General features: G+C 45.4%; 1 protein-coding gene across 1 annotated transcript in view; it reads right to left on the reverse strand.

Annotated features, from left to right (window-relative positions):
* LOC117529909 (atrial natriuretic peptide receptor 2) overlaps positions 1–13,870 on the reverse strand; it is a 137,728-nt gene that overhangs the window by 23,053 nt on the left and 100,805 nt on the right. Inside the window, exons 16-17 of the mRNA XM_034192814.1 lie at positions 4,734–4,880; positions 328–451 (exon numbers count right to left, since the gene is read on the reverse strand). Of these exons, the coding sequence (XP_034048705.1) occupies positions 328–451; positions 4,734–4,880 (271 nt within the window). The remainder of the gene's footprint in view (positions 1–327; positions 452–4,733; positions 4,881–13,870) is intronic.

The raw sequence follows: 13,870 nt of genomic DNA on the forward strand, positions 1-13,870 counted from the left end.
CATTCATGATGTTTGCTGTTCAGTCATTCCACCCTGACAAAAGAACCGCTTAAAGACATTAAAAGCCCAAAATTACCAGGAATTTCATGCCCATGTAAACTATATAAATTTCAGACCGCATGTGTATGTCATTTTTTTATTATTATTTATTTATTTATTTAACAGCCTTTGCGTGTTTCTGCCCCACAAATGTAGTACATTTCTCATGTGTGAATGCTGGCGTCTACGTAAGAATTTGTGGTATGTTTCACCCATGACCAGGGAGTTTTAGTAGCAGAAAGAATTCAGCGGAAGATTGCATCTGCATAACGATGGCAGGCTGTGTACCTGTAACGGCGTGCTCTCGGCAGACATGGACGTGAACCCCACAATATCGCTGAAATAAATCGTGACACTGTCAAAAGCCTCCGCCTGCACCATCTCCCCTCGTTTCAGCTGCTCTGCAACTGAGCTGAGAGAGACGGGGAGAAAGGGAGACATGAATGTGTTCAGTACACAAACACCTCCAGAGAGCCAAGATTAATGTCACATTTTTACATTTAATGAAACAACAAACAAACAAAAAAAAAACCTTGAAGATTTAACTGTCATAATTACCTGTGTGGAAAACCCAACATGTCCAATTATAATGGAATGTATGTTTATCACCGCTAATACTTTCTCTAAATTAAACAATGCCATGGGAACAAATTACCGCCTCATCTAATTGACAACTACAGTGAGGAACAGTTTCCTGTCCGTTTCTCTTGAATAGCTTTGAGGGAAGGAAGATATTTCAGGAGGAAAGGAAAATAAATTGGTGCACAAGGCGGGGGAGCGAGTGTATCTGTGATTTGCCGCTGTCGTGCTGTCCCAAAACTGAGAACCGCTATCTTCCCTGTTTCTCTAGTTCGACCTTAATGAGGGTATGTTTTTTTTTTTTCCCTCGATTCACATTTGTGAGATCACACCATGAGGGAGCCAAACCCCCCATTCAATCTCTATTGATGCAAGATTTAGTGTAAGACAATTTTAGAGTAAAATATATATATATTTTTTAATGTAAAGTTTTCCAAATATATTGTATGTAGCTCATGTGAAATTAATAACTCAAAGTACTACCAAGTGTATTACTCTATTTCTCATCAAAATATCTAAATATACTGAATATGACACTTTTATTTCACAAGTCAAATGTCAGTAAGATATAAGGGTTTAGTTTTAGACACTGCATTAAATATCTTGATTTTTTTTTAAATTCACTTGAGATTTCTTAAAATAAGATCTTGAAATTAGCTGAGAAAACTCACTGAGCTTTATTTTATTTGTATTAAGAAGTGTTACATCTTTTAAAAAGAAGTCCTCATATCTTACTGAAAGTAAGATGGTCGACTGCAAAAACGTTACGGCAAAAACTCTAAAGATTTACAGATATTCTTTACATGCATAACCCATCTGCATCCATCAGTGGTTCACATCCTGGAGAAATTCAGGACCGATATTCTCTGCAGGGCTGCTTTAACTCAATTTATCGAGATGTCTTTCTGCAAATATGAATGGACCCATTAGCAGTGGGTTTTGCCTTACAGCTCTTCTATGGCTAAAGTATTTACACAAGGCCTGTATTGGAATAGGTTCTTCTTCTTGGCTAAAGTATTTACACAAGGGCTGTATTGGAATAGGTTCTTCTTCTTCTTTCTTTTTAAGATGACTTGTGAAGACAGACCTACAGTGGGGAAAATAAGTATTTGACCCCCTGTCAGTTTTGCAGGTTTTCCCACCTACCAAGAATGGAGAGGTCTGTAATTTTTATCGTAGGTACACTTCAACTGTGAGAGACAGAATCTAAAAAAAAATCCAGAAAATCACATTGTATGATTTTTAAATAATTAATTTGCATTTTATTGCATGAAATAAGTATTTGATCCCCTAGAAAAACAGAGCTTAACAATTGGTACAGAAACATTTGTCTGCCATTACAGAGGTCAGACGTTTCCTGTAGTTCTTGACCAAGTTTTCACACACTGCAACAGGGATTTTGGTCCACTCCTCCATACAGATCTTCTCCAAATCTTTCAGGTTTGGAGTTTCAGCTCCCTCCAAAGATTTTCTATTGAGTTCAGGTCTGGAGACTGGCCAGGCCACTCCAGGACCTTGAAATGCTTCTTACGGAGCCCCTCCTGGCTGTGTGTTTGGGGTCATTGTTATGCTGGAAGACCCAGCCATGACCCATCTTCAATGCTCTTACTGAGGGAAGGAGGTTGTTTGCCAAAATCTCGCAATACATGACCCCATCCATCCTCCCTTCAATACAGTGCAGTCGTCCTGTCCCCTTTGTTGAAGAGCACCCCCAGAGTATGATGTTTCCACCCCCATGCTTCATGGTTGGGGTGGTTTTCTTGGGGTTGTTCTCATCCCCTAAACATGGTAAGTGAGCTGATTCCAAAAAGCTCTATTCTTGGCCCGTTCGGCCAAATGACCTTCTCCCATGCCTCTGCTGGATCATCCAGATGGTCACTGGTGAACTTCAAACAGGCCTGGACATGTGCTGGCTTGAGCAGGGGGACCTTGCTGCCCTGCAGGATTTTAAACCATGACAGCATCATGTGTTACTAATGTAATCTTTGTGACTGTGGTCCCAGCTCTCTTCAGGTCATTGACCAGGTCCTCCTGTGTAGTTCTGAGCTTTCTCAGAATCATCCTTACTCCACAAAGTGAGATCTTGCATGGAATCCCAGACCGAGGGAGATTGATAGTCATCTTGTGTTTCTTCCACTTTCTAATAAATAATCATAACAGTTGTTGTCTTCTACCAAGCTGCTTGCCTGTTGTCCTGTAGTCCATCCCAGCCTTGTGCAGGTCCACAGTTTTGTCCCTGGTGTCCTTAGACAGCTCTTTGGTCTTGGCTATAGTGGACAGGTTGGAATGTGATTGACTAAGTGTGTGAACAGGTGTCTTTTATACAGGTAACAAGTTCAAACAGGTGCAGTTAATACAGGTAAAGAGTGCAGAATAAGAAAAAATTTAAGAAACTTAACTTTAAGAAAAATTAACAGGTCTGTGTGAGCCAGAATTCTTGCTGGTTGGTAGGGGATCAAATACTTATTTCATGCAATAAATGCAAATTAATTATTTAAAAATCATACAATGTGATTTTCTGGATTTTTTTTTTAGATTGTGTCTCTCACAATTGAAGTGTGCCTATGATAAAAATTACAGACCTCTCCATTATTTGTAGGTGGGGAAATTTGCAAAACTGACAGGGGGTCAAATACTTATTTTCCCCACTGTAGTCCAGGTTTTTCTGGATTTTGGGGATGATGGTACTCATTGTCAGGAGTCTCAAAGCTTTCTGTGTGACCTTTTCCAGAACTTTCTTTGTCATTGCTTAGGGAATTTCATATTTCACTTTGAAGAGCATGTTCTAATTAAGGGCCCCGACACACATAGTGCGAATTTGGTCGATTTGCGCATAAAGTGCGCATGAAGCAGGAATCGCGTGCAAAATGTGTAAAATCACAGCTGCCTCGTACACCTGTTGCTACAACTATTTGCGCACCCCAGTGGCTGAAAGACAGACTGTGCACTGCGCAAAGCCCGTCGAACCCTCTCACGGCAGGTGTCGGCCAAATTCCAGGTGACACACAGAGGAACATCTAACACCACTCATATGGCACTTAGAAAATGTGTGGCATTCGCACTATTAAGATGACAACAATCAGCAGACAGTCACTGTCGTGCTGGCAGTGAAATTTGTCAAAGTGCCCCACGAGTGTGGCTTTGTTGTGTGCGCTGATCTGACAGGAGGTGTGGCTGTCGACAAAAGTGGCTGTGGAGATCTGTCATTTTGGACATCCCAGCTGGACAACACGTACTGTTTGGATGCACATGGACTAACAACTGCCCACTGTGACGCATGTGTGTCTGCTTGCTGTCATCATGTGGACATAAATAAAAATATATATCTCTGTGGCGACAGCGAAGCCCATTGACAGGCTGCCCCCAGGTTGAAAATGACCGTAAGATCATAACACGCAGCGGGCGAGCTGACTGTCACGTCACCCACGTGAGCTCTGTTCCACAGGATGCATTGTCAGTCCTGCAGGCACGCTGGCCAGCTGGACACGCGCCAGCAGATGTGGACATGATGAGACGAGTGAAATGCTTCTCATTCATGTCATTTCATGACTGTACATCTGTGACCATGGGTCATCTATAGAGGAACAGACGGTTCATATTTGTATTGCCCACTTGATAAGAGGGATTCAAAATAATGCAATGTTTTTATATGGTATGTGTTTTTTTTTTTTATAAATACGTCCATGTCCTTCCTGAAATCAGGCAGTTTCCTGCACCTTTCATAGGCCAGTGATGTTAGCTCAGTGATAAAGTTTCTGACTGGCAACCAGAGCTTTTGGAAAGCATGGGTTCGAATCCTGTGGGTGACATGTATTTTTTTTTCACAACAGCTGCACGATGTGGTTACACATTGCACTGCTACTCGCACTGTGTTCCCGCGTGCACGAAACCGCTGCAACATGTAATTTATTTATTTATTTTTTCTTCACAGCAGCTGCGCGATGTGGTTACACATTGCGCAATAAATGGTGCAATAAATGGTGGTTTCATGATGCTGTATGGTGTTCACACCTTTGTTTGGTTTGTCATTTTGAAATTGGAATAGATTTTTTTTTGGGGGGGGGGGGGGGGCTGAATGTGTGATTGAGAGTGTGTTAGGGTTAGCGTGTTCTTACTGTGGTAAAATTTGATAGAGGAGATTTTCAGCTTTTCGTTTCTCCTCCAGGTAGGCTTGTGTTCGCTCCTCCACCAGGTTTTCCAGGTTGTTGGCATATTGCTCCATCCTGGACAGGAGGTTGTTCAGAATGCTGGTGCTGCCCTCCCTGTTTAAAGAAGCATCAAATGCATAGTTATAATAGTAGAATTAGGCAGTAATCCACGGAAAGTCTGGTTTACTGTGAATTAGTGCCATTGAGAAACTGTAAAAACAAAAGGACCAAAGGGTGATACTGTGTTCATTATTCCCACCTGCAGTGGCAGCACATACACAGATATTGTTTTCAGCCCTGTGTGTCCATCTGACAGTCAGTCTTTTTGATCTATTTTAGACCACAGATATGGTGGAACGATTGAGTCAGTCAAGGTGAAAGTGTTCTGCGTTAAAACAGTCAAGTCAAGGTCAAAAATCTGGGCAAAATGCTGATTTATGGGCAATACTTCAAAATGCTATTCTGAGAAATTGGTTAAAGATATACCTCTGGTTACTCTTAAACACAAATATGAAATCATATGTTGTCTATTGGTCAGGTGACCATTGATGGTGAATAACTTTGAACAGCACTTTGAGCTTCAGATGGAAAAGTGTTATAGAAATGCACACCATTTACTACAACTCAAACATTTTGGGACCAATGTGGATTAAACATGGCGGAAGGGTTGTGTGTTCAGTTTTTGACAGAACTGATGAAATTTCAAGGCCAGACAGAACCATATATGATGGCATCACTGGATGAAGCATAATTTATTTGCAGGACTATATCATAATAACTAATAATAATAATGATAAGCAGATAAGAAGATAAACCACAATAGAACAATGCACATATAAAATAATTAAATTGGTTTTAAAAAAAAAGTAATCAAAAAGCAGTAAAAACAGATGAAGGCATGGCTGTTGCACCCTGAGTGCACCTTATTGTTTTGTGTTATTTTGTTCCTTTCTGCTTCCTTCCTTGCTTGCACTAACAAACCAGTGTGAATTCATATATGTCCTGAAATTTCACTTGTGTCCATTTGTTTTGATAATTTTGTTGTCATTGGTGTTGATCTCGTATTCTCAGAGGTATGAAAAACACCCCAACAAAGTAAAACTGATTTTCCCTAATCTGTCCAATAACCTAAAGCAAGTTGCATGTTGAATTTTTTTCTTTTCTTTTCAGACTTGTGGCATATACAAATAATAATGATTGCACCTGGAAGTCTTGCGTGGAAGACACTGTAAAAAAGTAAAGTTTCTGTCGGAAGCTACTGCTTTGTCCTTGCTGCTGCAAATAACATGTTATAATTATATAATGCATGTATTGTATCATGTAGCGTCTCAGGAGATTTCCACTTTACGCAGGCACACACGCATTTACTCCGATGGAGCAAGAAGATGAGTCATTTGCACCGCCATGACGGTTCTAAGCATCACTGTGTGGCGCCCTGCCATGTTTCTACTGGGTCACAGATCCTACACACGCCCACATAAGTTAAAAGAGCAAAACATTAGAGCGAGCAATCAAAGAAAGTGATGAGTATCAGTGTATTGAATACAGTCACAGAGGCCACGCACAGTTTACTGCACTGTGCATCCACACTGTCCCACCATTCACACCCCTAATCCTAAACAAGAGGATAAATAACTGCTAATCCCACATTTTTAGTCCTGTTTCAATGCCTGCCTGACAAAAGCATATCAGAGGATCTGGATCTTCTCTGTATGTTACAAACTGACCAAGAGAAATAAATTTAACATTAAATTTCTACAACTCGGTCACTGATTTCTATACAGTTTCTAAAACTCATACCCAGAATCATCATGGCTCTGTCACTACATATTTAATGCAGATCTTGAACCATATACAAGGTACAGGCTGAGTTTTCTGAGTGCTTTCTTGTTTATGAAGTATCCGTCTTAAACCAGAATAACAGAAAATAGTATAACAAATTAAATTTTCTTTTAATAGTGATCAGGTTTTTTTTTTTTCTTGATTGGAAACTGTGAAAGATATTTGTGGCGAGTGAAGCATCCGGTTCTGTCTGTGCGTTAAAATGTTTATTGCTGAACAACCTTTTTGTTACCACATCCTCGAAGGCAAAGTGCATATCCAAAAGTACCAGCCAGGCCATCACTTCATGCCAACATGTGTTTTGCTAATGAAAATAACAGGCAAACAGTGTAAGACTGCAGAGGGTTCTGAGGTGTTCATACACAGGAGGAGGAGGAGGAGCTGTGTGCAGCTGTCGGAGCATCCTTGAGTGCTTCTGAGTACATCATCCATGAAGCTTTCTACTTAAAGCCAATCCACACGGAAAGCTATACATCACCACGGGCAGCCTCATTTAACTGGCTAATGCGAGCACAGATGAGGTCAAACTGAGAGGAGGAAAATGCACCAAACAAAGAGTTCTGTTTATAGATTCCCTCACAGTTAGTTTGTAGATGGATACTGAAGCCACATGAATGAACGTGGTAGATTCTGTCAGGCTGTTTGAGCTTTCACTGACTGTAAAAGTAGGTTGGATGCTTTAATTACCTCTGCCAACGGTGGATGACTGGGTTTGTGTGATCATCCCTATCTGTTTGTTTGTTTCTTTCGAGACAAGATACTGAAGCACAAAATATGTAATACAGTAGAATCTTGCCCAGCCAGCCACACGTATGATACAGACTGTCCACATTTCAAAAACAATAAGCGATGAACCAGCGATTCCTGGTCATCTGGTACCTATCAGTTGCCTTAGAGCCACTTGAAAGTTTTTGCCAAATTTTTGAATACTTAGCTTAAGTAGTATAGTCTCTAGGAGCCAAAACACGATTTTGCACTCAATGACACCATGACCTAATTAATATGCATATCAGGTCACTGTTGCTACACTGATCATTTCCCCCACTGACACTACGCTTGCGCCAGCTTGTGTTAGTTTTGGCCAAAGGGCTTTGAACTCAACTCAACCTTTATTTCTAAAGCACCTTTAAAACAGCAGTCAACCAAAGTGGTGTTCATAATTAAAAAAATGGGCACCACGTTACCCCCAATCTGAAGTAAATGAGTTAAGAATAACAATAGAATTACACTCCCCCTCTAGCTGCCACCTTATCGTGGTGGGGGAGTTTGCGTACCCGGATGATCCTAGGAGCTATGTTGTCGGGGGCTTTGTGCTCCCTGTAGGGTCTCCCAAGGCAAACAGGTCCTAGGTGACGGGTCAGACTAAGGGCAGCTCAGAACCTCCATGACCAGTGAAAGATCAAGGACCGAGATGTCGCCCGGTATGGCGGAGCCGGGGTCCCACCCTGGAGCCAGGCCTGGGGTTGGGGCTCGCGCGCGAGCGCCTGGTGGTTGGGCCTTAGCCCATGGGGCCCGGCCGGGATCAGCCCGAAGAAGCAACGTGGGCCCATCCTCCTGTGGGTTCACCACCTGCAGAGGGGGCCACGGGGGTCGGGTGCAGAGAGGATTGGGTGGCGGTCGAGGGCGGGTGGCCCGGCGGCCCGGTCCATGCTCACAGCCCCTGGCTGTTGGGACGTGGAATGTCACCTCACTGGAGGGCAAGGAGCCTGAGCTTGTGCGGGAGGTTGAGAGATACCGACTAGAGATAGTCGGGCTCACCTCCACGCACAGCATGGGCTCTGGTGCCGAACTCCTGGAGAGGGGCTGGACGCTTCATTTTTCTGGCGTTGCCCACGGGGAGAGGCACAGAGCTGGGGTTGCATTGCTTATTACTCCCCAGCTCAGTCGCCATGTGTTGGAGTTCAGTCCGGTGAACGAGAGGGTCGCGTCCCTACGCCTTCGGGTCGGGGATAGGTCTCTCACCGTTGTCTCGGCCTATGGGCCGAGCGGTAGTGCAGAGTACCCGACCTTCCTGGAGTCCCTGGGAGGGGTACTAGATAGCGCTCCGACTGGGGACTCCATTGTTCTCCTGGGGAATTTCAACGCCCACGTGGGCGGCGACAGTGAGACCTGGAGGGGGGTGATCGGGAAGCACGGCCTCCCCGATCTGAACCCGAGTGGTGTTCAGTTGTTGGACTTCTGTGCTAGTCACAGTCCATCACGAACACCATGTTCGAGCACAAGGGTGTCCATAAGTGCACGTGGCACCAGGACACCCTGAGCCGGAGGTCGATGATCGACTTTGTAGTCGTATCATCTGACCTTCGGCCACATGTCTCGGACACTCGAGTAAAGAGAGGGGCAGAGCTGTCGACCGATCACCACCTGGTGGTGAGCTGGATCCGCTGGGAGGGGAGAAAGCCGGTCAGACCTGGCAGGCCCTAACGTATCGTGAGGGTCTGCTGGGAACGACTGGCGGAACCCTCTGTCAGAGAGGTCTTCAACTCCCACCTCCGGGAGAGCTTCTCCCAGATCCTGGGGGAGGTTGGAGACATGGAGTCCGAGTGGACCATGTTCTCCACCTCCATTGTTGATGCAGCCGCTCGTAGCTGTGGTTGCAAGGTCTCTGGTGCCTGTCGTGGCGGCAATCCCCGAACCCGGTGGTGGACACCGGAAGTAAGGGATGCCGTCAAGCTGAAGAAGGAGTCCTGCTTATCTCTGTTGGTAGGTGGGACCCCAGAGGCAGCTGACAGGTACCGGCAGGCCAAGCATGCCGCAGCCCGTGCGGTCGCAGAAGCAAAAACTCGGGTCTGGGAGGAGTTTGGGGAGGCTATCGAGGAGGACTGTCGGTCGGCCTCGAAGAGATTCTGGCAAACCGTCCGACGCCTCAGGAGGCGGAAGCAGCTCTCCACCGGCACTGTTTACGGTGCGGGTGGGGAGCTGTTGACCCTGACTGGGGATGTTGTTGGGCGGTGGAAGGAGTACTTCGAGGATCTCCTCAATCCCATCGTCACGTCTTCCGAAGAGGAGCAGAGACGGGGGACCCAGAGGCGGACTCATCCATTACCCAGGCAGAAGTCACCAAGGTGGTTAGAAAGCTCCTCGGTGGCAAGGCTCCTGGGGTGGATGAAATCCGTCCTGAGTACCTTAAGTCTCTGGATGTTGTGGGACTGTCTTGGCTGACACGCCTCTGCAACATCGCGTGGCAATCGGGGACAGTGCCTCTGGATTGGCAGACCGGGGTGGTGGTCCCTCTGTTTAAGAAGGGGGACTGGAGGGTGTGTTCCAACTATAGGGGGATCACACTCCTCAGCCTCCCCGGTAAGGTCTATTCCAGCATACTGGAGAGGAGAATTCGACCGATGGTCGAACCTCGGATTCAGGAGGAGCAGTGTGGTTTTCGTCTTGGTCGCAGCACACTGGACCAGCTCTACACGCTCCATCGGGTGCTCGAGGGTTCATGGGAGTTCGCCCAACCAGTCCACATGTGTTTTGTGGATCTGGAGAAGGCGTTCGACCGTGTCCCTCGGGGCACCCTGTGGGGAGTGCTCCGGGAGTACGGGGTCCGGGGTCCTTTGCTAAGGGCTATCCGGTCCCTGTACGACCACAGCAGGAGCTTGGTTCGCATTGCCGGTAGTAAGTCAAACCTGTTTCCAGTGCACGTTGGCCTCCGCCAGGGCTGCCCTTTGTCACCGGTTCTGTTCATTATTTTTATGGACAGAATTTCTAGGCACAGCCAGGGTGTAGAGGGGGTCTGGTTTGGGAACCACAGAATCTCGTCTCTGCTGTTTGCGGACAATATGGTTCTGTTGGCTTCGTCAAATCAGGACCTTCAGCGTGCACTGGGGCGGTTTGCAGCCGAGTGTGAGGCGTCCGGGATGAAAATCAGCACCTCCAAATCCGAGGCCATGGTTCTCGACCGGAAAAGGGTGCTTTGCCCTCTTCAGGTCGGTGGAGTGTCCTTGCCTCAAGTGGAGGAGTTTAAGTATATCGGGGTCTTGTTCACGAGTGAGGGACAGATGGAGCATGAGATCGATAGACGGATCAGTGCAGCATCTGCAGTGATGCGGTCGCTGTATCGGACCGTCGTGGTTAAGAGAGAGCTGAGTAGGGGGCCAAAGCTCTCGTTTTACCGATCTATCTACATTCCGATCCTCACCTGAGATTTGGCTCATGACCAAAAGAACGAGATTGCGGGTACAAGCGGCCGAGATGAGGTTCCTCCGCAGGGTGGCTGGGCGCTCCCTTAGAGATAGGGTGAGGAGCTCGGTCACTCGGGAGGAGCTCGGAGTCGAGCCGCTGCTCCTCCACGTCGAAAGGAGTCAGTTGAGGTGGCTCGGACATCTTTTCCGGATGCCCCCTGGACGCCTCGCTGGAGAGGTGTTCTGGGCACGTCCCATTGGGAGGAGGCCCTGGGGAAGACCCAGGACACGCTGGAAGGATTACATCTCTCGGCTGGCTTGGGAACGCCTTGGGGTTCCCCCGGAGGAGCTGGGGGAGGTGTGTGTGGATCGGGAGGTCTGGGCGGCTTTGCTTGAGCTGCTGCCCCCGCGACCCGATTCCGGATAAAGCGGAAGAAAATGGATGGATGGATGGATGGAATAAAATTACAACAGGCAATGAAACAAATAAAAAAAAAGTAAAAGTAAAATAAAGAGTAAAAAGTACTAGGAAATAATTTAATTTGATCTGATTTAATTTATATTATTTGCATAGTGCCAAATCACAACAAAGCTGCCTAAGGCGTAACGCATAAGTAAGATCTAACCTTACCAACCCATAGAGCAAGCACACAGGCAACAGTGGTAAGGAAAAAGTCCCTCTGATATTAAGGAAGAATCCTCAAGCAGACCAGACTCAAAGGGGTGACCCTTTGCTTGGGCCATGCTACCAAAAGACTAGAAATAAGGTATAATGTGTCAGCATTAAGCAACAGAAGAAATAATAACGTGAAACAGAGATGTAATTGCTCATTTAGGAAATGCCACAGAAAAGAAATAAGTTTAGGCTCTGGTTGGTATGTAAGGAAAAGAAGCTCTGAAAGGACATTGAGGGCTTTATAAGCAATTAAAAGAAGTTAAAGTCAACCCGGTAATGGACCAGAAGCCAGTGAAGAGTAGCCAAGACCGGCATAATGTGGTCGGACCTTTTCGTTCCTGAAGGAAGATGAGCAGCAGCGTAATGAATAGGCCGGAGGCGGTTTAGAGAGGTCTGATCCAAGCCAACGTACAGAGAGTTACAATAATCTAGTCTACTTGTGATGAAGGCATGAATAACCTTCTCAAGGTCAATCCTAGAGAAATATGGCTTGGACTTGGCTAGGAGACGTAGTTGGAAGAAACCTGTTCTAACAACACCACTGATCTGCTTATCAAATTTAAAATGGCTGTCAAAAATCACCCCAAGCTTCCTCACATAGGAATGAACGTTGGAACCCAGGGGACCCAGGACATCAGCAGAGCAGGCTGTGGAAGTTCTACCCCCCAAACAGGATAACCTTCATCTTGGATTCATTAAGATTTAATAGGTTAGAACTCATCCAAGATTTGACCTCACTCAAACAATCCAGTAATGGCTGCATTGGGTTATTGCCTAATGACCTTAGTGGCAGGTAAATTTGGACATTACTGGCAAAACAATGGAAAGATATTTGGTATTTTCGAAAGATACCGCTGAGAGGCAACATGTTCAAAAGTAAAAGAATAGGACCTAGAATGGAGCCTTGAGGGACGCCACAGGTCAGTGGGGCCACATCTAAAGAAAAGTGACCCAGCTGCACAGAAAAGCTCCGCTCTGTGAGGTAAGAACTAAACCAGGTGAGAACAGAGCCTGTAATGCGGACACACTGCTCGAGACGACGCAGCAGAATCGCATGGTCCACTGTGTCAAAAGCAGCTGACAAGTCTAAAAGCATCAGGGTGGCATGACTACCTGAGTCAGCAGTTAAAATAGAGCGGTTTCGGTGCTGTATGTGGGTTTGAAGCCAGACTGAAACTTTTCATAAATGTCATGCTGGGCTAAAAAGGACTGCAACTGGATGTAGACCGCCATTGAAGAAATAAGGCCCTAAGGTATACCTGCTGCAAACAGTGTTGCCAGATACAACTGGTGGTTTCCCCCACAAAACCACCAAAACATGCACAAAAATATCTAAAATATTAGATTGAAATTTTGTTCAGTATTTCAAGTGTCCCAGTTGCTTCGGCTTGTGTATCATAAAAAGCAATGCAGCCAAAGAATAATTAACAAAAAATAACTAAATAAATAAAATTTCTACAGCAGCCAATCACCATAATCTCTCAACTGTTTTATGCATAGAAGTTAAATTGTCAGAAATTGGAAATAATTTTTTCATTGCCCAATAATAAAGTGATTCATAATTAATTGGAATTTACAGACCGATAGCAGTATGTGTGCGATCTTAGGGGGAGGTGCTTGAACCGACCACAGTGGTCTGACTGGCTGAATGTCCACATGCATCCCCTTAGGTTGTGGTTCGCCTGCCGATAGGGAAAAAAAAAATAGCAAAATGGCAAACGCATGGATATTCACCAACTTTGCCGCAATCCATCTGCAAGCATACGTAGTCATCCTGGACTCTGTCGCCCACCATTTGGAGTGTCAGGATAATCGGGAACAAAATTTTGGATTGTTCAATATTTCTACACCGACAGAAATCATGGGGAACCTGAACAGGTCACTGGCAAGCTCATGACAGTTTAACCCGCTGTCTGCAATGCCCTGGGAAACTTGCGGCAATCTGACGGTATTAGATTTGTATCAAACACTGATGCAGATCTGTACCCGATCTGTTATCCTAAAGCTCATTGCGGCAGTGCAGCAAGCAAGCTGCGAAATATTCCATCCCGTGAATAGGTGTCATCAGTAGCAACGTCACTGCCAGCTTTAGCTCCGCCCCTTTTTGTGGCATCAGATACTGTTTGCTTCCTGATTTTTATCTGGAGCCCACCTCGAAACTGATGGGAACATGTGGACACTAGACTTAAGACTTTGCAAATATAAATTTAAAATCTAAGTTGTCTGAATTGAAATTGGGACATTTATATTATGCAGTTTTGTTTTTTATTGTGATACTAGTGGATGCACTGGATGTACTGTACTTTGCAATGGTCCTGATGGTCCTTCCTAGTAGGTAGCGGTCATTTTCTCACAGCTTTGACTGGTCTTACTGGGCAGGACAGGGGAGTTTCTACTGATTGTCTTGATGAAGGTTTGGGGTTACATGTCTCAAAAAGTTGGGCGTGTATATGTATAGTAGATGG

Source organism: Thalassophryne amazonica, chromosome 17, assembly GCF_902500255.1.
Source record: "Thalassophryne amazonica chromosome 17, fThaAma1.1, whole genome shotgun sequence".
NCBI lineage: Eukaryota > Metazoa > Chordata > Actinopteri > Batrachoidiformes > Batrachoididae > Thalassophryne > Thalassophryne amazonica.